The sequence below is a fragment of the Salmo salar genome, chromosome ssa01 (assembly GCF_905237065.1).
Source record: "Salmo salar chromosome ssa01, Ssal_v3.1, whole genome shotgun sequence".
NCBI lineage: Eukaryota > Metazoa > Chordata > Actinopteri > Salmoniformes > Salmonidae > Salmo > Salmo salar.
The window spans coordinates 44,315,523-44,337,621 of record NC_059442.1 but is presented as its reverse complement, the minus strand read 5'-3'; the positions used below and the strand labels follow the sequence as shown (position 1 = coordinate 44,337,621).

At 41.5% G+C, this 22,099-nt stretch overlaps 2 protein-coding genes across 4 annotated transcripts in view; both read right to left on the bottom strand.

Annotated features, from left to right (window-relative positions):
- Window positions 1–51: 51 nt before the first annotated feature.
- On the bottom strand, window positions 52–16,215 carry si:dkeyp-110a12.4 (pancreatic secretory granule membrane major glycoprotein GP2). 2 transcript variants are annotated; one of them, XM_014197047.2, is made up of 9 exons: window positions 15,718–16,215; window positions 14,650–14,795; window positions 14,352–14,456; window positions 7,686–7,846; window positions 7,135–7,270; window positions 6,128–6,222; window positions 3,722–3,890; window positions 3,321–3,435; window positions 52–1,731 (listed from the first exon to the last, which is right to left on the bottom strand). In XM_014197047.2, exons 1-9 carry the CDS (start codon window positions 15,803–15,805, stop codon window positions 1,553–1,555), a joined length of 1,194 nt encoding a protein of 397 aa, XP_014052522.1. In that variant the 5' UTR covers window positions 15,806–16,215; the 3' UTR covers window positions 52–1,552. The 2 variants fall into 2 exon arrangements, with proteins under 2 accessions (XP_014052522.1, XP_014052537.1); XM_014197062.2 differs by having other exon boundaries at window positions 14,650–14,738; window positions 15,718–16,213.
- An 822-nt stretch (window positions 16,216–17,037) lies between these two features.
- The window catches only part of shprh (SNF2 histone linker PHD RING helicase), a 34,667-nt gene continuing 29,605 nt past the window's right edge, over window positions 17,038–22,099 (bottom strand). For both annotated transcript variants that reach the window (XM_014197079.2, XM_014197086.2), the window contains exons 26-30: window positions 21,931–22,023; window positions 21,690–21,776; window positions 21,233–21,411; window positions 21,054–21,134; window positions 17,038–17,910 (exon numbers count right to left, since the gene is read on the bottom strand). In XM_014197079.2, coding sequence (XP_014052554.2) covers window positions 17,811–17,910; window positions 21,054–21,134; window positions 21,233–21,411; window positions 21,690–21,776; window positions 21,931–22,023 — 540 coding nt within the window. In that variant the 3' untranslated portion in view covers window positions 17,038–17,810. The remainder of the gene's footprint in view (window positions 17,911–21,053; window positions 21,135–21,232; window positions 21,412–21,689; window positions 21,777–21,930; window positions 22,024–22,099) is intronic.

Below are 22,099 nucleotides of genomic sequence, written 5' to 3'. Positions count from 1 at the left end.
GTTGTTTTAGACATTGAAAAGGTCAGAAATAGTTCAATTAAAGACAACAGCTCTTTGAAATACCTTTATTTTTTTCTTTACAAAAAACTGTGAAAACCCATATGTTACAGACTGAGATGTTTTCAGTTTTATACATCTTCAAAATCCCTGATTTCTACACTGATATTTTATATACACCCAAAAGTACACTAAATTCATGGTTTCCTCTTTCCTTATGCAACAGTTTAATTTGTGTGGGTGCACGTGCATGCATGAAGTGAGTGTAGTGGTGCCTGGAGAAGTGGGTATACTCAAAGTTTGCCAGAAATTTACCAAACGGCCCACAAGGTGAAGGAAAGGCACCCTGTGTGAAGAATTCTATGAGAAATGGTGACATACACTCTGAATGGACTAATATGATAAATCCCATATTGGTCTTTCACAATCAGGCCAACCCAATCTGTACTGTGCAAGTAAGCTAATAGAAGGCCTACTATTGAAACAGATAAATGCAGCTGTCAACTTGGACAGAAATACACAGGTTTCAGATTCTTATTATTTTTTTAAAATAGGTTTTTCGAAATAGAAAAACACAATTGGATGTTCTAAGTCCATAACAATGCTTAAACCACATCCAGAGACCCCTTTTTGAGGTCTGGGAAAAACCTAAGACATTTGTATTTTTGAGTGTAGTTATCCTTTAATTCAAGTGAACAGGCACCTAGCACTGTTGCTTTGTTAGCAGTGTTTCTGTAGCACATAAGATGGAGTTGCAAAACAAATGACCACTGGATTAATGCAAATAATCATGATATCATTCTGCCAGATAGGCATAGGCTACTTTGTGGCTAGTTAACATTTAATTGGGAAGGTTTTTGGGAAAGACGTTTCATCTACCAGAAGACGTTTAGGCCTATCATTAGCATCACTATATTTTTACTGTTCCTTAATTGTTCCTTAAATCATAGAAATGTGGAGGCAATTATTTTATAAAGACTTCCTCATATGCATTCTCCTGTTCTATTGGTTTTCTTTCAACTTTCTTTCATTGTCTAGCAGCCAAAGGCATTATCCTAGTCATATTATCAACCCATGATAGTTGTTGCATCTTTAGATCTTGCCTCTTTAAAAATGTCTAACTGATATTTCCATCTCTGTCCATGAAACCCGGTGTGCATTTTAGAACAGAGTTTTCCCGCAAATTCCATTTTGGAACATTAGTGTATTTCCTACAGCCTTGAGCACATTGCTGCGCCTAAAATATGAAGAAATAATAGTTTATCAACATTTTAAGCTAAACATTCTGATCTGTCCCATCAGCCTTATTAATTGATACAGCGTATACCTCCACTACACTACTTCAATACACATTGTGGGTATTAAGAAGTGAGTATACGCAATGCCCACTGAAAAATGTGTGTATTCGGCGTATACTTGCATACACCCTCCACTACACCACTGCATGCATGCCTGTGCATGCTTGCATTTGTGTGTCTGCTTTTGTAGATTTATGTATGAATGCACCGTTTGACATCTGTTCTCATAGCTTGGACTACTGGTCTGCTCGGCTATCTTAGGAGGCTACCTCTGAGATGTGGTGTATATTGGACAGAGTGAGCTGAGCAGCCTCCTGTGCTGGGTAGGAGTGTCTGGTTCTCAGCCACAGCCTCCCGAACACTCCAGTGATCAGCAGTAGGACCACCAGCAGTCCTCCCAGGACAAACGTCTCCAACGAAAGCACACCTCCAGAGTCTGCAGGGCAAGAGATCGACAAGTCAGAGATGCAGGGATGTGTTCAGTTAGGACACAACGTTAGCAAAACACAGAAGTAGGAAAACATTTTGAAATGGAAAATATAAATAAGCTGGGGTGCGTTCAACATTTTGGAACGTTCAGATAGAAATACAGTTGAAGTCGGAAGTTTACATACACCTTAGCCAAATACATTTAAACTCAGTTTTTCACAATTCCTGACATTTAATCCTAGTAACAATTCCCTGTCTTCGGTCAGTTAGGATCACCACTTTATTTTAAGAATGTGAAATGTCAGAATAATAGTTGAGAGAATGATTTATTTCAGCTTTTATTTCTTTCATCACATTCCCAGTGGGTCAGAAGTTTACATACACTCAATTACTATTTGATAGCATTGCCTTGAAATTGTTTAACTTGGGTCAAACGTTTCGGGTAGCCTTCCACAAGCTTCCCACAATAAGTTGGGTGAATTTTGGCCCATTCCTCTTGACAGAGCTGGTGTAACTGAGTCAGGTTTGTAGGCGTCCTTGCTCACACACGCTTTTCAGTTCTGTCCACAAAGTTTCTATCGGATTGAGGTCAGGGCTTTGTGATGGCCACTCCAATACCTTGACTTTGTTGTCCTTAAACCCTTTTGACACAACTTTGGAAGTATGCTTGGGGTCATTGCCCATTTGGAAGACCCAAACTTCCTGACTGATGTCTTGAGATGTTGCTTCAATATATCCACATAATTTTCCATCCTCAAGATGCCATCTATTTTGTGAAGTGCACCAGTTCCTCCTGCAGCAAAGCACCCCCACAACATGATGCTGCCACCCCCGTGCTTCACGGTTGGGATGGTGTTCTTCAGCTTGCAAGCGTCCCCCTTTTTCCTCCAAACATAACAATGGTCATTATGGCCAAACAGTTCTATTTTTGTTTCATCAGACCAGAGAGCATTTCTCCAAGAAGTACGATCTTTGTCCCCATGTGCAGTTGCAAACCGTAGTCTGGCTTTTTTATGGCGGTTTTGGAGCAGTGGCTTCTTCCTTTTTGAGCGGCCTTTCAGGTTATGTAAATATAGGACTCGTGTTACTGTGGATATAGATACTTTTGTACTTGTTTCTTCCAGCATCTTCACAAGGTCCTTTGCTGTTGTTCTGGGATTGATTTGCACTTTTCGCACCAAAGTACGTTCATCTCTAGGAGACAGAACGCGTCTCCTTCCTGAGCGGTATGACGGCTGCGTGGTCCCATGGTGTTTATACTTGCCAAAACTATAGTTTGTTAACAAGATATTTGTGGAGTGGTTGAAAAACGAGTTTTAATGACTCCAACCTAAGTGTATGTAAACTTCCGACTTCAACTGTACACATGTATTTCCATCCAGGTCTGTCTCTGCCATGTAGAATAAGGAATCATCTTGGCTCTATCATGGCATTTCTATCTACAATGTTCAACAATATTTGGCTCTGTTCTTATTGGACAAGCTCAGGTTAGCACCTCCTTGTTTCACTCTAATACAAAACTTTTATCTCTGCTGAACACAACCCAGTACAGTATGTTGGTGATAATAAATAAAGAGCCTTTATTGTGAGACTTACTCAGGCTGGGTTGGTCACTCTCAGGCAGACGTCGCCTGATTGGTCCATAAGATACTGTATGGGACATGGCAACATCTCTTCTCATCCGCCTGGAGCTATCCTCAACAGAACAGTTCTGTTAAATGAAGGGAGAAATTTTAAGGTACAACAAGCATTTGTATAGCTTAGTTAAAGTATTATCACAGCATTATTATCCTACTTACTTTTCCTTTTAAATTTTCCAAAATGATCACATTTCTTTAATTAATACCAGTTGAAATAATAGGAATGTAAAAAAGAAAAATATTTTTAAAAAAAAGGCTTTTCATTGTCTTTATTTGTGACAGCAGTAGGCCCTTGCTATATACTAGGGTTTGAACAAGCCAGTGAGCATCATCAGAATGAAGAAAGGGATCACTCACAGGCTGACAGACCCCAGGTGTGTTGTGACAGATCTGAACATTGCAGTGGAGAAACACATCCTTGTAAGAGCTGCCCACGAACTTGAACATTTGTATCCTGAACATAGCCTCTGGCCCCTGTCCATTCTTCAGCACTGTCAATGTCTGTTCGTTTGACAACACGGGGCAGCTGAAGCACACACACACACGAGAGCGAGAAAGAGAGAGAGAGAAAGCCCGAGAGAGAGGAGAGAGAGAGAGGAGAGAGAGCGAGAGAGAGAGGGAGCAGGCAGTGGATCGCATCAGTATCAGAGGCAGCGTGTGCAACCGTTGAATAAGATATCATTCATTTTAGAAGGTGTTGGTTAATCACATCCATTACAATCATTCCTGGTATGCTATACTAACATCCGAAGCAAAACACCGACAAAGAATCTACATTCGCTTGTTGACATTAAACATATGCCACGAAAGAGCAGAGCACTTTGTGACTGTGACATATCCATCTTTCATATTGGGAAAGTATTAAGATTCTGGGAAAGACAAGGCAGATCCTCTTAAGTGTTTTCTTCTCAGATGTAGTAAACAGAAGTCCTTTTGCAAGTCATTGCTGTGCTGTTGCTAACAGTACAACATATGTCCTGGTTGTCAAGGACATGCACAGTTGTTGATCTGGGTCCTGGATCACGTGACGGGTTTGAAGTTGTTGTGTTACCCTCAACTCTTAAGTCTAAGCATTTCAACAGCTCTTATTTCATATTTCAACAACGCCATTCCCAGAGGATTATGTGCTGGTGTCAAGTGTGGTTGAAAGTGTAACACTACAAAAATATACAGTCCATTCGGAAAGTATTCAGACCCCTAGACTTTTTCCAGATTTTGTTACATTACAGCCTTATTCTAAAATTGATTAAATATTTTTTTCCCCTCAAACTACACACAATACCCATTTTTTTTGCACATTTATATGTATCTTTTTTAAATATCACATTTGCATAAGCATTCAGACCTTTTACTCAGTACTTTGTTGAAGCACCTTTGGCAGCGATTACAGCATCGAGTCTTCTTGGGTATGATGCTACAAGCTTGGCACACCTGTATTTGGGGAGTTTCTCCCATTCTTCTCTGCAGATCCTCTCAAGCTCTGCCAGGTTGGATGGGGAGTGTCCCTGCACAGCTATTTTCAGGTCTCTCCAGAGATGTTCGATCGGGTTCAAGTCCAGGCTCTGACTGGGCCACTCAAGGACATTCAGAGACTTGTCCCGAAGCCACTCCTACGTTGTCTTGGCTGTGTGCTTAGGATCATTGTCCTGTTGGAAGGTGAACCTTCACCCCAGTCTGAGGTCCTGAGGGCTCTGGAGCAGGTTTTCATCCAAGAGCTCTCTGTACTTTGCTCCGTTCATCTTTTCCTCAACCCTGACTAGTCTCCCAGTCCCTGACGCTGAAAAACATCCCCACAGCATGATGCTGCCACCACCGTGCTTCAACTTAGGGATGGTGCAGGTTTCCACCAGATGTGATGCTTGGCTTTCAAGCCAAAGAGTACAATCTTGGTTTAATCAGACCAGAGAATGTTGTTTCTCATGGTCTGATGAAACCAAGATTGTACTTCCGTCTGGCCACTCTACCATAAAGGCCTGATTGGTGGAGTGCTGCAGAGATGGTTATCCTTCTGGAAGGTTCTACCATCTCCACAGAGGAACTCTGAAGCTCTGTCAGTGACCATTGGGTTCTTGGTCACCTCCCTGACCAAGGCTCTTCTCCCCGGTTGCTCAGTTTGGCCAGGCTCCAAACTTCTTCCATTTAAGAAGGATGGACGCCACTGTGTTCTTGGGGACCTTCAATACTGCAGAAATGTTTTGGTGCCCTTCCCCAGATCTGTGCCCCGACACAATCCTGTCTCGGAGCTCTACGGATAATTCATTCAATCTCATGGCTTGGTTTTTGCTCTGACATGCACTGTCAACTGTGGGACCTTATATAGACTGGTGTGTGACTTTTCAAATCATGTCCAATCAATTCAATTTACCACAGGTGGATTCCAATCAAGTTTGATCACATCTCAAGGATGATCAATGGAAACAGGTTGCACCTGAGCTCTATTTCGAGTCACATAGCAAAGGGTCTGTATACTTATGTAAATAAGGTATCTGTTTTTTCTAAAAACCCGTTTTTTCTTTGTCATTATGGGGTATTCTGTGTAGATTGATGAGGAAAACATTTAATTTAATACATTTTAGAATAAGGCTGTAACGTAACAAAATGTGGGAAAAGTCAATGGGTCTGAATACTTTCCGAATGCAGTGTACATTTAGATATGCCTCCATAACACATTTTTGAATTCTAATAAATAGAATGAAGAGCAATATGTGGTGACAGGGCTTATAATACACAGTGATATAATGTTAAACTTTTCTTTTAAAATACCTGTCCTTAATGAAGGTGTACTGGATGTTACTGTACGGGTCGTTGGTTGGGGTAGCCCAGCATCTCTCCACACGCAGCAAAAGATGAGCCGGTATCTAAGAGAGAGAGAGAGAGACAAACCCGGGACTGCAGTCAGTGACTAATTGACACCACCCTACACACAGATAGAGTGAGGCCTACACTGCACTCAGTAAATATTTTGACCAAGTCAGCAGGTCAACAGATGTACAGATAAAGAGAGAGTAAACAACAGTGGGAACTAGGGTTTCTTGGAAGCAAAAGATGGAGCAACAGACAATCACATTTGATCAGGGCCAATATACTTGACATGTACCGTATGTCTATTGCCAGGGCCAAAGACTGGTCTTCAGTTCAACACTCACTAAAGGTGCTCATCTTTATCTAGCAAGAGGGAGAAACGTCTCAACCACGGTAAGCTTACAGTTAATTGGGCCTATTCTAACATTCAAAAGCTGCACAGTAAGTTACACCACATTGGTTGGTACTTCAGTTAACTAGCCTAACTAAATATCTGCTGGTCATGATCAGCTCTAATTTCATATTTCAACAACACCATTCCTAGAAGACTATGATGGTGTCAAAGTGTGTTTGCAATGACAATAAGAAAACAAATCAGCCTGGTCTCAGACCAGACATAACATAATAAATGTAAATCCGGGACACTCAAATGAATATGATATGTTACGTTTGGTATGATTACATAAGACAGAAGGTTACCACCTTGCTAACGTTAGCGACGACATATTGTAATTCGTAACATCATACGTTTTGCAAATTCGTAACATTGTACGAATTGTAATTTGTAACATATCATAAGAAATGGATGACAGACATCCACAAATTAATACATACCATGCAAAACGCAACATGTCATACTAATCTGGTATCCTGGATTTACATTTAATATGTCACGTCTACCCCTGAGTCTAGGTTGGAAAGCAATACAATAGATATCAAGCAGAATGAAATCAAATGATGAACTTTACCATGAAAACTTTAACGTAGATGTTGTCGTCCAGTGTCAGTGAGGGCACAGTGGTCCACTTGTCCTCAAAGTCCTTGTCTTTATACAGCAACATGGACACAGAGAAGTTCCCATCTTCTGTGTTCAGAGTGATCATCCTGGAGAGAATAGTAGAGATTGTACAGATGCAGTGCTTGGGTTACAGTTACAGGTCCAATTTGCTTGGGTTACAGTTACAGGTCCAATTTGCTTGAGTTACAGTTACAGGTCCAATTTGCTTGAGTTACAGTTACAAGTACACAATTCTATTAGAAGTGATTGGATTGATGTATTCTACAAACAGCAAGCACTACATAGAACATAAAGCGACCTCTTTTACATCAAATCAAATTTTAATGGTCAAATAAACATGTTTAGCAGATGTAATTGCGGGTGTAGCGAAATGCTTGTAGATCAGCTTCTTTGGCTAATTAAGACTCTGTGATTAATGTTAATGAAAGTTTAAACAATGTATTAATGAACTCGTAACGAAAATCCATAACCCTTTTTAAAGGCCATAACTAGATATCTTACTTGACATCCACCCTGATCATGTTTTCCCCATTAGGTTGCCGGACCATGTAGTTTATTGGGTAGCGGCAGACAAACGTGATGTTTATGTAGTTCCTTGTGATGACATCCGAATCGTTGTTGCGTATGGTGTTAATGAACATAATATGTGTATCATCCGATGCCTAGAAAGAGAAGTATGAATCGTTATTGTGGATGGTGCAACTTTGGAAGAAAGTCAATGAGTCACTTTGGAAGTAAAGTGCATTCGGAAAGTTTTCAGACCCCTTGACTTTTTCCACGTTACGTTACAGCCTTATTCTAAAATGGATCAAATGTTTTTCCTCATCAAACTACACACAATATCCCATAATGACAAAGTGAAAACAGGTTTTTATAATTTTTTGCACATATTAAAAATTAAAAACAGCTCAGCTGCATCCTGTTTCCATTGATCATCCTTGAGATGCTTCTACAACTTGATTGGAGTCCACCTGTGGTAAATTCAATTGATTGGACATGATTTGGAAAGGCATACACCTGTCTATATAAGGTTCCACAGTTGACAGCATCACGTCTGGAGGAAACCTGGCACCATTCCTACGGGAAAGCATGGTGGTGGCAGCATCATGCTGTGGTGATGTTTTTCAGCGTCAGGGACTGGGAGACTAATCAGAATCGAGGGAAAGATTAATGGAGCAAAGTACAGAGAGCTCCTTGATGAAAACCTGCTCCAGAGCGCTCAGAATCTCAGATTGGGGTGAAGATTCACCTTCCAACAGGACAACGACCCTAAGCACACAGCCAAGACAAAGCAGGAGTGGCTTCGGGACAAGTCTCTGAATGTCCTTGAGTGGCCCAGCTAGAGTCCGGGCTTGAACCTGATCGAACATCTCTGGAGAGACCTGAAAATAGCTGTGCAGCGACACTCCCCATCCAACCTGACAGAGCTTGAGAGTATCTGTAGAGAAGAATGGGAAAAACTCCCCAAATACAGGTGTGCCAAGCTTGTAGCATCATACCCAAGAAGACTCAAGGCTGTAATCACTGCCAAAGGTGCTTCAACAAAGTACTGAGTAAAGGGTCTGAATATTTATGTAAAGTGCCTTGTAACAGTATTCATCCCCTTGGCATTTTTCCTATTTTGTTGAATTACAACCTGTTTTTTGGGATTTTTGGATTTCATGTAATGGACATACACAAAATAGTCCAAATTGGTAAAGTGAAATTTAAAAAAATAACTTGTTTAAAAAAAAAATGTAAAAAGGAAAAAAAAGGAAAAGTGGTGTGTAAATATGTATTCACCCCCATTACTATGAAGACCCTAAATAAGATCTGGTGCAACCAATTACCTTCAGAAGTCACATAATTCGTTGAATAAAGTCCACCTGTGTGCAATCTAAGTGTCACATGATCGCAGTATACAGTTGAAGTCGGAAGTTTACATACATCTTAGCCAAATACATTTAAACTCAGTTTTTCACAATTCCTGACATTTAATCCTAGTACAAATTCCCTGTCTTACTTCAGTTAGGCTCACCACTTTATTTTAAGAATGTGAAATGTCAGAATAATAGTTGAGAGAATGATTTATTTCAGCTTTTATTTCTTTCATCACATTCCCAGAGGGTCAGAAGTTTACATACACTCAATTAGTATTTGTTAGCATTGCCTTTAAATTGTTTAACTTGGGTCAAACGTTTTGGGTAGCCTTCCACAAGCTTCCCACAATAAGTTGGGTGAATTTTGGCCCATTCCTCCTGACAGAGCTGGTGTAACTGAGTCAGGTTTGTAGGCCTCCTTGCTCGCACACGCTTTTTCAGTTCTGTCCACAAAGTTTCTATAGAATTGAGGTCAGGGCTTTGTGATGGTGACTCCAATACCTTGACTTTGTTATCCTTAAGCCATTTTGCCACAACTTTGGAAGTATGCTTGGGGCCATTGTCCATTTGGAAGACCCATGTGAGACCAAGCTTTAACTTCCTGACTGATGTCTTTTCGACGTCGCTTCAATATATCCACATAATTTTCCATCCTCATGAAGCCATCTATTTTGTGAAGTGCACCAGTCCCTCCTGTGGCAAAGCACCCCCACAACATGATGCTGCCACCCCCGTGCTTCATGGTTGGGATGGTGTTCTTCAGCTTGCAAGCTTCCCCCTTTTTCCTCCAAACATAACGATGGTCATTATGGCCAAACAGTTCTATTTTTGTTTCATCAGACCAGAGGACATTTCTCAAAAAAGTACGATCTTTGTCCCCATGTGCAGTTGCAAACCATAGTCTGGCTTTTTTATGGCGGTTTTGGAGCAGTGGCTTCTTCCTTGTTGAGAGGCCTTTCAGGTTATGTTGATATAGGACTCATTTTACTCTGGATATAGATACATTTGTACCCGTTTCCTCCAGCATCTTCACAAGGTCCTTTGCTGTTGTTCTGGGATTGATTTGCACTTTTCGCACCAATGTACATTCATCTCTAAGAGACAGAATGTGTCTCCTTCCTGAGCGGTATGATGGCTGCGTGGTCCCATGGTGTTTATACTTGCGTACTATTGTTCGTACAGATGAACGTGGTACCTTCAGGCATTCAGAAATTGCTCCCAAGGATGAACCAGACTTGTGGAGGTCTACAATTATTCTTCTGAGGTCTTGGCTAATTTATTTAGATTTTCCCATGATGTCAAGCAAAGAGGCACTGAGTTTGAAGATAGGCTTTAAAATACATCTACAGGTACACCTCCAATTGACTCAAATGATGTCAATTAGCCTATCAGAAGCTTCTAACGTCATGACATCATTTTAGGGAATTTTCCAAGCTGTTTAAAGGCACAGTCAACTTAGTGTATGTAAACTTCTGACCCACTGGAATTGTGATACAGTGAATTACAAGTGAAATAATCTGTCTGTAAACAATTGTTGGAAAAATGACTTGTGTCATGCACAAAGTAGATGTCCTAACCGACTTGACAAAACTATAGTTTGATAACAAGAAATTTGTGGAGTGGTTGAAAAATGAGTTTTAATGACTCCAACCTAAGTGTATGTAAACTTCCGACTTCAACTGTATATACACCTGTTCTGAAAGGCCCCAAATTCTGCAACACCACTAAGCAAGGGGCACTACCAAGCAAGCGGCACCATGAAGCCCAAGGAGCTCTCCAAACAGGTCAGGGGCAAAGTTGTGGAGAAGTACAGATCAGGGTTGGGTTATTAAAAAAGATCCGAAACTTTGAACATCCCACGGAGCACAATTAAATCAGCTATTAAAAAATGGAAAGAATATGGCACCACAACAAACCTGCCAAGAGAGGGCCACCCACCAAAACTCACGCACCAGGCAAGGAGGGCATTAATCAGAGAGGCAACAAAGAGACCAAAAATAACCCTGAAGGAGCTGCAAAGCTCCACAGCGGAGATTGAAGTATCTGTCCATCGGACCACTTTAAGCCGTACACACCACAGAACTGGGCTTTATGGAAGAGTGGCCAGAAAAAAAGCCATTGCTTAAAGAAAAAAATAAGCAAAAACGTTTGGTGTTCGCCAAAAGGCATGTGGGAGACTCCCCAAACATATGGAAGAAGGTACTCTGGTCAGATGAGACTAGAATTGAGCTTTTTGGCCATCATGGAAAACGCTATGTCTGGCGCAAACCCAACGCCTCTCATCACCCCGAGAACACCATCCCCACAGTGAAGCATGGTGGTGGCAGCATCATGCTGTAGGTATGTTTTTCATCGGCAGGGACTGGGAAACTGGTCAGAATTGAAGGAATGATGGATGGCGCTAAATACAGGGACATTCTTGAGGGAAACCTGTTTCAGTCTTCCAGAGATTTGAGACCGGGACAGAGGTTCACCTTCCAGCAGGACAATGACCCTAAGCATACTGCTAAAGCAACACTCGAGTGGTTTAAGGGGAAACATTTAAATGTCTTGGAATGGCCTAGTCAAAGCCCAGACCTCAATCCAATTGAGAGTCTGTGGTATGACTTAAAGATTGCTGTACACCAGCAGAACCCATCCAACTTGAAGGAGCTGGAGCAGTTTTGCCTTGAAGAATGGGCAAAAATCCCAGTGGCTAGATGTGCAAAGCTTATAGAGACATACCCCAAGAGACTTACAGCTGTAATTGCTGCAAAAGGTGGCTCTACAAAGTATTGACTTTTGGGTGGTGAATAATTATGCACGCTCAAGTTCAGTTTTTTCTTGTCTTATTTCCTGTTTGTTTCACAATAAAAAAATATTTTGAATCTTCAAAGTGGTAGGCATGTTGTGTAAATCAAATGATACAAACACCCCAAAAATCTATTTTAATTCCAGGTTGTAAGGAAACAAAATAGGAAAAATGCCAAGGGGGGTGAATACTTTCGCAAGCCACTGTAAATGTGATATTTCAGTTTTTTTATTTGTAATAAATTTGCACATTTCTAAAAATCTGTTTTTCCTTTGTCTTTATGGGGTTATTGTGTGTAGAATGATGAGATGTTTTACATTTTTTATACATTTTAGAATAAGGCTGTAACGTAACAACGTGGAAAAAGTAAAGGAGTCTGAATAATTTCCAAATGCACTGTAACTGCAGATTGATAACCATGAAAGGGTGAGCTAGCACACGCTACACGTCACAAACCCTGCTACATTCACCAAAAGTTACCCCTCTTCAGCAAACTCTTTCCTTAATTTCCGGTGACATACTGTTAACATAAATATCAAATTGAGTAGCTGGCCAGCCCATGCAAGATTTGGTTCTGGGTTCCAAGATTACTCTTTCCCCAACCAGAGCGCCTACGTACAGTAGGCAGCAGCACTGCAATTTTCTGTCACTATAGAATGTGTGAGTAATACAATTCAAATGTTTAGTAGCAGACTACTGACGTAGGCAGAAACCATAAACATGGTTGGATGAAAAGGTTGTGACCGGGTTGTGTCCGGATCCCTGTTGAGAGCAACTGGAGGAATGGTCCCATGGCCATTGAGAAGGATGAATTGCCCCTTGCCCCTACTGTCCAGTACTGTTTTATTACCCCAGGGTAAATACACAGGGCCTACTGTCTGAGCCACAGAGGCTGCGTCTTAAATAGCAGCCTATTCCCTATATAGTGCACTAACGTCTTCATTATTCTGTAGGAATAATGCTCTGTTCACTGACTTTGGGTTCTTATGAATGGTTAATTAACAAACTCATACAATTTGACAGCGAGACCACAATGATTATGGCAATGGGTGACAAAATCTTCAAGTCCAATTTATTTTGGAGAGTCATTACACGCCCACTTGCTATTCTCTCCGGTCCCGTCTGTGGGGTTCAAGAGGTTTAAGAGGGTCTACTTCTACCTCTCAAGGTGAAAGGAGGAGTGTTTTCTAACTATGGCATTCCCTTCTTTTCCCAACAGTGTCTAATCCCAGAAGCAAAGCGGACTTACTACTTTCACTAGGGCTGGTATGGTGAAGCAAAAGCCTTGTAAAACTTCAGAGGGTAGAGAAAGAGAAAGGGGGAGAGACCCCCCCCCACACACACACACACAAAGCTGTGTTAACCTTTTGCTTGCTTTACAAGAAATGCTTCTGTGCATTCTAAGCAAGTGTTTCAATGACACTCATGGTCTTGAGTACAGATTTATACCACGCCAAAGTTAAAATTGTCCTCGGAGCTGTGCTCCTGCCACCACTGTATGAGACGCGGCTGGGAGGTAGTATAAAAGAGACAACTACAAAGTGGGCCAATGAATTATAGCCCGGCTATTCAGCAGGTCTGAAAACACGCTCATTTCCATGTCAATCCTGAAAATTTAGAGCTCCCACCCACTCCTCGCTGCTTTGAATAAAGTCCAGTGGCTCTTAGAAGGGCAAAGGAACAACACTCCCATTTTCTTTTAAATATAGGCTACTTATCCCTCCCCTCTCTCTTTCTCTCTGTCTCGGTCTCTCCCTCACGCTTTTTACAGATTATGGGATCATTTCATTGCAGGAAACTGATAGCGGAGGTCCGTGTACGTAACTTATAAAGGAAAAGAGGTGTTATTCATGCTAGTTATTTTGAGCATTGCGTGTATCCAAACTCCCATTTAGCTCACCCAATTAAAGGGATACTTCGGGATTTTAGCGCAATGACTGGAAGTCTATAGGTATATACTAGCATGCTAGCAGATACCCATAGACTTCCAGTCATTGCATAAACGCTAGTTAGCATTGGCATGTGAAGCAACCTCTAACTCCTACAAACTGGACACAGAGACATAAAAATGGTCTCCGCTAGTTCATCGGACTCTGGGGAAGTAGATAAAAGGCCTCATTGCCAAAATCCTGATGTATCCCTTTAAGTCCTTTTTCTGGCACAAACCAGTGCAGAGAAGTTCTACAATAATACACCAGACGTCAGGCCAGAGCTCAATACAACAGAGGTGCATCGTAAAATTTGAAAATTTACTGTGATGGGGATTTTATGTGGCTGGTAAAAAAGATCCAAACTGTAGTTTGTCTCCATGTTACTGGTGCTTATATGTTTTTCTTCTTTGTCAGGGTTGCTCTGAACGACAAAGGTTACTACTTTGTTTACTTTACGGATTTAAATCCTTCATAGTTGGCGTAGACAAGTAAATCTTAATCTCCCAAAGCAATCATCAGAGAATGGCAATGAAATTCCCCTAATATGACAGGGCATTTCTAGGGGGGGGAAAGCTCAAAGTCTTACCATGATTGTCCCACAGTCAGAGAGATTAGTCTTGATGCTGAAGACATAGTCATCTTCAATCTCGACACCACGGCACTCTGGGTCATTTAGGTGCAAATCCCAGACCTAAGAAAGAGAGGAAGGGACTTCACTAGAGAGCTATGGTAGACCCACCGGTTGATCTGGTTCTTGTTGTTGAAATGACTAGAGAACACAACAGCACACAGGCAGTGATTTATTATATCAAACTTCATGGGGAGTTAATGGTAGGTAAGCTGTAATATAAAGAAATATTAATTCTGGTTGACACTGAACTTACATAAATGGGTGGCAATTTATTGAGGAAGAAGGCACTGGGAATGACCACCTCCATCTGGTCATTGGTGCAGAGGACAGTTTCATTGAGCTCTAGAAGAGAGGAAGGGGTCAGCGGGACAACGCTTAAAAAATCCTGTCCCCCTGACCCTGACATGATATCAGATCATATGAAATATGTTACCAATTTTAAATGTAATGCATTATTCCATTTTTGCAAGTATACAGTTCAAGAGTTATATACAAAACAATATTTATCCCAGTTACTATGAAGGGCAGTTGTGACATCAATATGATCACAGAAAAATTACAACTATAGATTCCATTCTCCTATACGTTCCATCCCAGACTCCTAAAAGTGTCCCCAGTCAAAACATGATTCTGGGCTCCTCCTCTAATATATGTGGTCTCTAGATTTCAACAGGTGCTTATTGTTTAACAAGACCAATCAACATTAAGACCACATCAAGAAACGGATACCCCCCCCCAAAAAAAACACATTATATCAAGTTATGGACTTATAAATTAATGATATATACCCATTGATTCTTGAAGAATATAACTTATAAATGCCTAATGAGCTGAGTTCGATTGTCATACCACATCAGAACCCAACATATAACGCCAAATGTTTGTAAACGATGTAAATGTAAATAAACACTGTGTCGCCTCAAAACGTGTTTAAAACTATCATTTTGATAGCATGAATGATCAGTTCTTGCATCCATATCTCCGTCTATGAATTTGAGAGTGGGTACATTTCTCCAGGCCCATCCCTCAGCTTTTAACCAAAACAGAGGCAGGGTGTCTCTTTGTTATTGTTTCAATTAAGGATTCTAGATGTAAACTTGAGATTTGCCTACGAATAGGGTTGCAAAACTCCTAAAACGTTTCCCAAAATTCCCTGGTTTTTCAAAAATCCTGGTTGAAGAAATTCCAGCTTGGAGGTTACTATCAGCTTATTCCCTGCTGATTCCTTGAAATCCTGCAACTGGGGTTTCTGAGAAGAAGAACCCCGTGGATTTGGGGGATTTTTGCAACCCTGCTCATGAAGTAGTTGAACTGAACTCACCCTCCTCCTCAGGCTCCAGATACACAGCAGAGGTGACTGTCCTCACAGCGAGCAGGAGCCAGGCTAACACCAAACTGGCAGATGTCATCTTCAAAGGGACTCTCGCTCTCTCTGGCTTCTCTACGGTCAGATACTCCAAACCTCAGACTCCTGTCTTCTTGGCCCTTTCCCACAGATCTGTGAATCTTCTAACCTATTCACCAAAGTGTAGCTGTCAGGTTCAGACGTAGTGCCCACTCTCAGTGCAGTCCTCCAAACACAGCTCTAATGAACTAGGACCGAGAACCAGCCTCCCTCCCTCCCTTTCTCCAGACCTTAAAACACTAGCCTGAATGATGTCCCCACCAACAATGGGATTCCACACATGAATTGGGGGAGCCGAGGGGAGTCCAAGGTAACACACATAGATTTGCATCCCAAATGGCACCCTATTCCCTATATCGTGCACTACTATGGGCTCTGGTCAAAAGTAGTGCACTATGTAGGGAAACGGGAGCCTTGGGGACGTCACCATACAACTGGGACGTAGCCGGCGATGCCCTCTTTGTAAACATTGCACTACGCAACTACATCGTCTTACTACGCACATCAACAAGCAAACTCATTAACATGTCAACAGAGACAATATGACAGGGGTGGTAGTGCTTTTTTATCTGCCGTCTTTTGTCCATGCGTTTTTTTAAAGGCCATGGGGAAATCTTTACTGCTGCGTGGACCCCATTCAATAGCTTTGTCCCAAATGGCACCCTATTCCCTATAGTGCACTACTTTTGACCAGGGCCCATAGGGAATAGGGTGCCATTTGGGGTGCACCCCGTGAGAGGAAAAGAAGGTCTGCTGATGAGTCAAGGGCAGTTCACTGACACTGACAATGGTCTAATTCTGTGTGTGTGTGTGTGTGTGTGTGTGTGTGTGTGTGTGTGTGTGTGTGTGTGTGTGTGTGTGTGAGTGAGGCTGTAACAGACAAGAAGCACCACAAAGGAAGAAGCTAGAAATCTAGAACATGAGGAACATTTGATGAAAATTATTTTGAATTTTTACAAGTTCACTTTACAGGCAAAGTTTTACGGACATGGAATCATTAGCTTTTTTTGTCTTGCAAATAGGACTAGCTGAACAGTTAGACTGTGATTGTCTGTCATTATCCCACCAGACAACCAGCTTCAATTGATCCTCTCAACGGAAGAGATTCCCGCAAAACGTACAAAATCCACTCATGTTGTAAAAGCTTCCTTCCTCCCTGCAAACTTTTACAACATGGACATTAACAACTTGGCTGAGTTTGACATGACTTATAATACAAAAGAAGCAGATTCAAAACAGATTCAAAACAACTGTCCTATGCCAGCCTTTTATTCTCTAAAAAGGGATGGAATACCTCAACCAATCACCAAAGTGATTACATCATCTGGAATGTTTTTCCCTCATCAGAATATCAACATTTGGACAAGGAGCATGTTTGATGTCTATTAACATAATATATGACCTACTGTTAGATGCATTGTGGATAGTGAGGAATACAGAGGTAAAACAACACAATATTTCAGTGAAATCTAATCAAAGGGAATCATAAAAGCAGCTACTCATCAGAATTATGTGGAATCTGAGTGTGTTGAAGGGAGACATATATATACATCCATTAAAAACCTCACAGTTTTCCAATCTGTGGCAACAAGTGAACTAAATATACTGTACCAGACAGAGAGATCTAACAAGACCATTAAACTGCCACTTCACATAGTTTAAAAGACACAAAGTGATATTTGGTACTTCACTTACTGGCTTCCCTTTTCTATGTTTCTTTTTAATCCATATAACTATGTGATGCCATTGGAACAGCTACGTAAAAAGTGGAATATGCTAAACAACGATTCCATTGGGTCTTGCGTGTAATATCACTGTTCGTCTACTATTAACACTGTGTGCTGGATGCAGTGTGCGCTTATCTTTGAGCCTGCTTAGCTTTGAGCCTGCGTATCTGTACGACGGCCTCGTCTGTGTCTCTAGCCCCTGATGGGGTTAGGATTAGTAATGTAGTGGCTTGGTGGACAGGTTCAGCTTCACTCCAGGGCCAGGTGCGGTAGTGGCATGGTTTACTCCAGGGCCTCGCTGTCCTCGGTGAAGAGATCAGCCAGATCAGCCACCATCAGGACTGCAGCCTCCGAGTGCTTCATGGCAGTCGCACTGTGGCTGCTGCGGTGGTATGACAACATTTACAATGTTCAGAACTAACGGAGTCGCATCGCACTGTGACTGTGGTGTCTGGACAACAGTGTTTCAAAACTAGCTACACGACCGTTCAAAAGTTTGGGGTCACTTAGAAATGTCCTTGTTTTTGAAATTAAAGCACATTTTGTGTTGATTAAAATAACATCAAATTGATCAGAAATACAGTGTAGACATTGTTAATGTTGTAAATGACTATTCTAGCTGGAAATGGGAGATTTTTTATGGAATATCTACATAGGTGTACAGAGGCCCATTATCAGCAACCATCACTCTTGTGTTCCAATGGCACGTTGTGTTAGCTAATCCAAGTTTATAATTTTAAAAGGCTAATTGATCATTAGAAAACCCTTTTGCAATTATGCTGAAAACTGTCTCAACATCAACAGTGAAGAGGCAACTCCGGGATGCTGGCCTTCTAGGCAGAGTTGCAAAGAAAAAGCCATATCTCAGACTGGCCAATAAAAATAAAAGATTAAAATGGGCAAAAGAACACAGACACTGGACAGAGTAACTCTGCCTAGAAGGCCAGCATCCCAGAGCCGCCTCCTCACTGCTGACGTTGAGACTGGTGTTTTGCGGGTACTATTTAATGAAGGTGCCAGTTGAGGACTTGTGAGGCGTCTGTTTCTCAAACTAGACACTCGAATGTACTTGTCCTCTTGCTCAGTTGTGCACCGGGGCCTCCCACTCCTCTTTCTATTCTGGTTAGAACCAGTTTGCGCTGTTCTGTGATGGGAGTAGTACACAGTGTTGTATGAGATCTTCAGTTTCTTGGCAATTTCTCGCATGCAACAGCCTTCATTTCTCAGAACAGGAATAGAGTTTCAGAAGACAGAATTTTGTTTCTGGCCATTTTGAGCCTGTAATCGAACCCACAAATGCTGATGCTCCAAATACTCAACTAGTCTAAAGAAGGCCAGTTTTATTGCTTCTTTAAATCAGTACAACAGTTTTCAGCTGTGCTAACATAATTGCAAAAGGGTTTTCTAATGATCAACTAGCCTTTTAAAATGATTAACTTGGATTAGCTAACACAATGTGCCATTGGAACACAGGAGTGATGTTTGCTGATAATGGACCTCTGTACGCCTATGTAGATATTCCATAAAAAATCTGCCGTTTCCAGCTACAATAGTCATTTACAACATTAACAATGTCCACACTGTTTTTCTGATCAATTTGATGTTATTTTAATGGACAAAAAATTGCTTTTCTTTCAAAAACAAGGACATTTCTAAGTGAACCCAAACTTTTGAACGGTAGTCTAATTCTTACAGAAGCTATAGTTACCTAGTTATATTATCATTTAACAATACAATTGAATCTTCAGATATATACAGTGAGGGAAAAAAGTATTTGATCCCCTGCTGATTTTGTACGTTTGCCCACTGACAAAAAAATGATCAGTCTATAATTTTAATGGTAGGTTTATTTCAACACTGAGAGACAGAATAACAACAAAACAATCCAGAAAAATGCATGTCAAAAATGTTATAAATTGATTTGCATATTAATGAGGGAAATAAGTATTTGATCCCCTCTCAATCAGAAAGATTTCTGGCTCCCAGTACAGGAAAAAAAATTAGGAAATGTATGCATTCACTACTGCAAGTCACTCTGGATAAGAGTGTCTGCTAAATGACTAAAATGTAAATGAAAATGTATGTGTCTTTTATACAGGTAAGGAGCTGAGATTAGGAGCACACTCTTAAAGGGAGTGCTCCTAATCTCAGTTTGTTACCTGCATAAAAGACACCTGTCCACAGAAGCAATCAATCAATCAGATTCAAAACTCTCCACCATGGCCAAGACCAAAGAGCTCTCCAAGGATGTCAGGAACAAGATTGTAGACCTACACAAGGCTGGAATGGGCTACAAGACCATCGCTAAGCAGCTTGGTGAGAAGGTGACAACAGTTGGTGCGATTATTCACAAATGGAAGAAACACAAAAGAACTGTCAATCTCCCTCGGCCTGGGGCTCCATGCAAGATCTCACTTCGTGGAGTTGCAATGATCATGAGAACGATGAGGAATCAGCCCAGAACTACACGGGAGGATCTTGTCAATGATCTCAAGGCAGCTGGGACCATAGTCACCAAGAAAACAATTGGTAACACACTACGCTGTGAAGAACTGAAATCCTGCAGCGCCCGCAAGGTCCCCCTGCTCAAGAAAGCACATATACATGCCCGTCTGAAGTTTGCCAATGAACATCTGAATGATTCAGAGGACAACTGGGTGAAAGTGTTGTGGTCAGATGAGACCAAAATGGAGCTCTTTTGCATCAACTCAACTCGCCGTGTTTAGAGGAGGAGGAATGTTGCCTATGACCCCAAGAACACCATCCCCATCGTCAAACATGGAGGTGGAAACATTATGCTTTGGGGGTGTTTTTCTGCTAAGGGGACAGGACAACTTCCCCGCATCAAAGGGACGATGGACAGGGCCATGTACCGTCAAATCTTGGGTGAGAACCTCCTTCCCTCAGCCAGGGCATTGAAAATGGGTCGTGGATGGGTATTCCAGCATGACAATGACTCAAAACACATGGCCAAGGCAACAAAGGAGTGGCTCAAAAAGAAGCACATTAAGGTCCTGGAGTGGCTTAGCCAGTCTCCAGACCTTAATCCCATAGAAAATCTGTGGAGGGAGCTGAAGGTTCGAGTTGCCAAACGTCAGCCTCGAAACCTTAATGACTTGGAGAAGATCTGCAAAGAGGAGTGGGACAAAATCCCTCCTGAGATGTGTGCAAACCTGGTGGCCAACTACAAGAAATGTCTGACCTCTGTGAATGCCAACAAGGGTTTTGCCACCAAGTACTAAGTCATGTTTTGCAGAGGGGTCAAATACTTATTTCCCTCATTGAAATGCTAATCAATTTATAACATTTTTGACATGCGTTTTTCTGGATTTTTTTGTTGTTATTCTGTCTCTCACTGTTCAAATAAACCTACCATTAAAATTATAGACTGATCATTTCTTTGTCAGTGGGAAAACGTACAAAATCAGCAGGGGATCGAATACTTTTTTCCCCTCACTGTATGTTGTCCTATGACTATGAAATAGAACATTGGCCTCTGTTTTTAGTACAAGAAAAGGCCCTCACCTTTTCTCTGCAGTCTTCAACATAGCCTGCATTCTCTCCTCAATAGTGGACTTGATGAGGAATCTATGGACATAGGTGGGTCTAGAGGACAGAGAAATAACATGTTATAGACCTTATAATAAGACATAATGGCCTATACATACTTATAAAAAGTAATAAAGCAAACCCAGTGTTCTCACTTGGTCTGTCCGATGCGGTGCACCCGGCCAATGGCCTGCAGCTCGTGGGCGGGGTTGAGGATGGGCTCCACCAATAGGACGTGCGTAGCCTCGATGATGTTGAGCCCATTGGAGCCCGTGTGGAGAGGAAGGAGCAGGATGTTGATCTTCTCCTCGTATTTAAACGAACACAGATTCTCCTGAAACACCAACGATCAATTCACAGGTTAAAGACACGGAGATGAAGACGTGCAGTAACAGCAAGCAAGAAGGGTGGACTTTATAATTGGAGCAAATGTATCTACAGGTTTGAATTTGGAAATGAGAGATGCTGCGACAGCGTAGGGAAAAAAGCTTCTCAGTGGCAGCTCTCGCTCTACAAGTAAAACAAATATTCTTCATTTAGGAGAAAAGCATTGCGATTGTGCCATTGAGAAGTTGTACAGAAACTATGATTGGAGTGACATGCAACACAAACCTGGAATTTGTGAATGCCATTGATTTGAGAGAACTCCATGTTGTTGTCAAACAGAGCCTTGGCAATGATGTCCAAAACACACTGCCACTGGAGAAAAGGAACACACACATCATCAACGACATCATCCTAATATGATGTTTTAAACAGCGTGGCCAATAAATGACCGTCACAGTAACTGTAATAATGAGTTTGTTTACTTTGTTGTTGTTTACACCTTGTTTACAAAGGACACATGCGTTACCGTGGAGAAGACGAGACACTTGGCTCCTGGGTCAGTTAGCTGGATCTTCTTCAGAGTCCTGACTACTGCCTCCACCTTGGTAGAGTGGCTTCCCTAAAGGCCGAGATACATGAAAGTTCACTTATTGTCCATATAAACTCAGCAAAAAAGAAACGTCCTCTCACTGTCA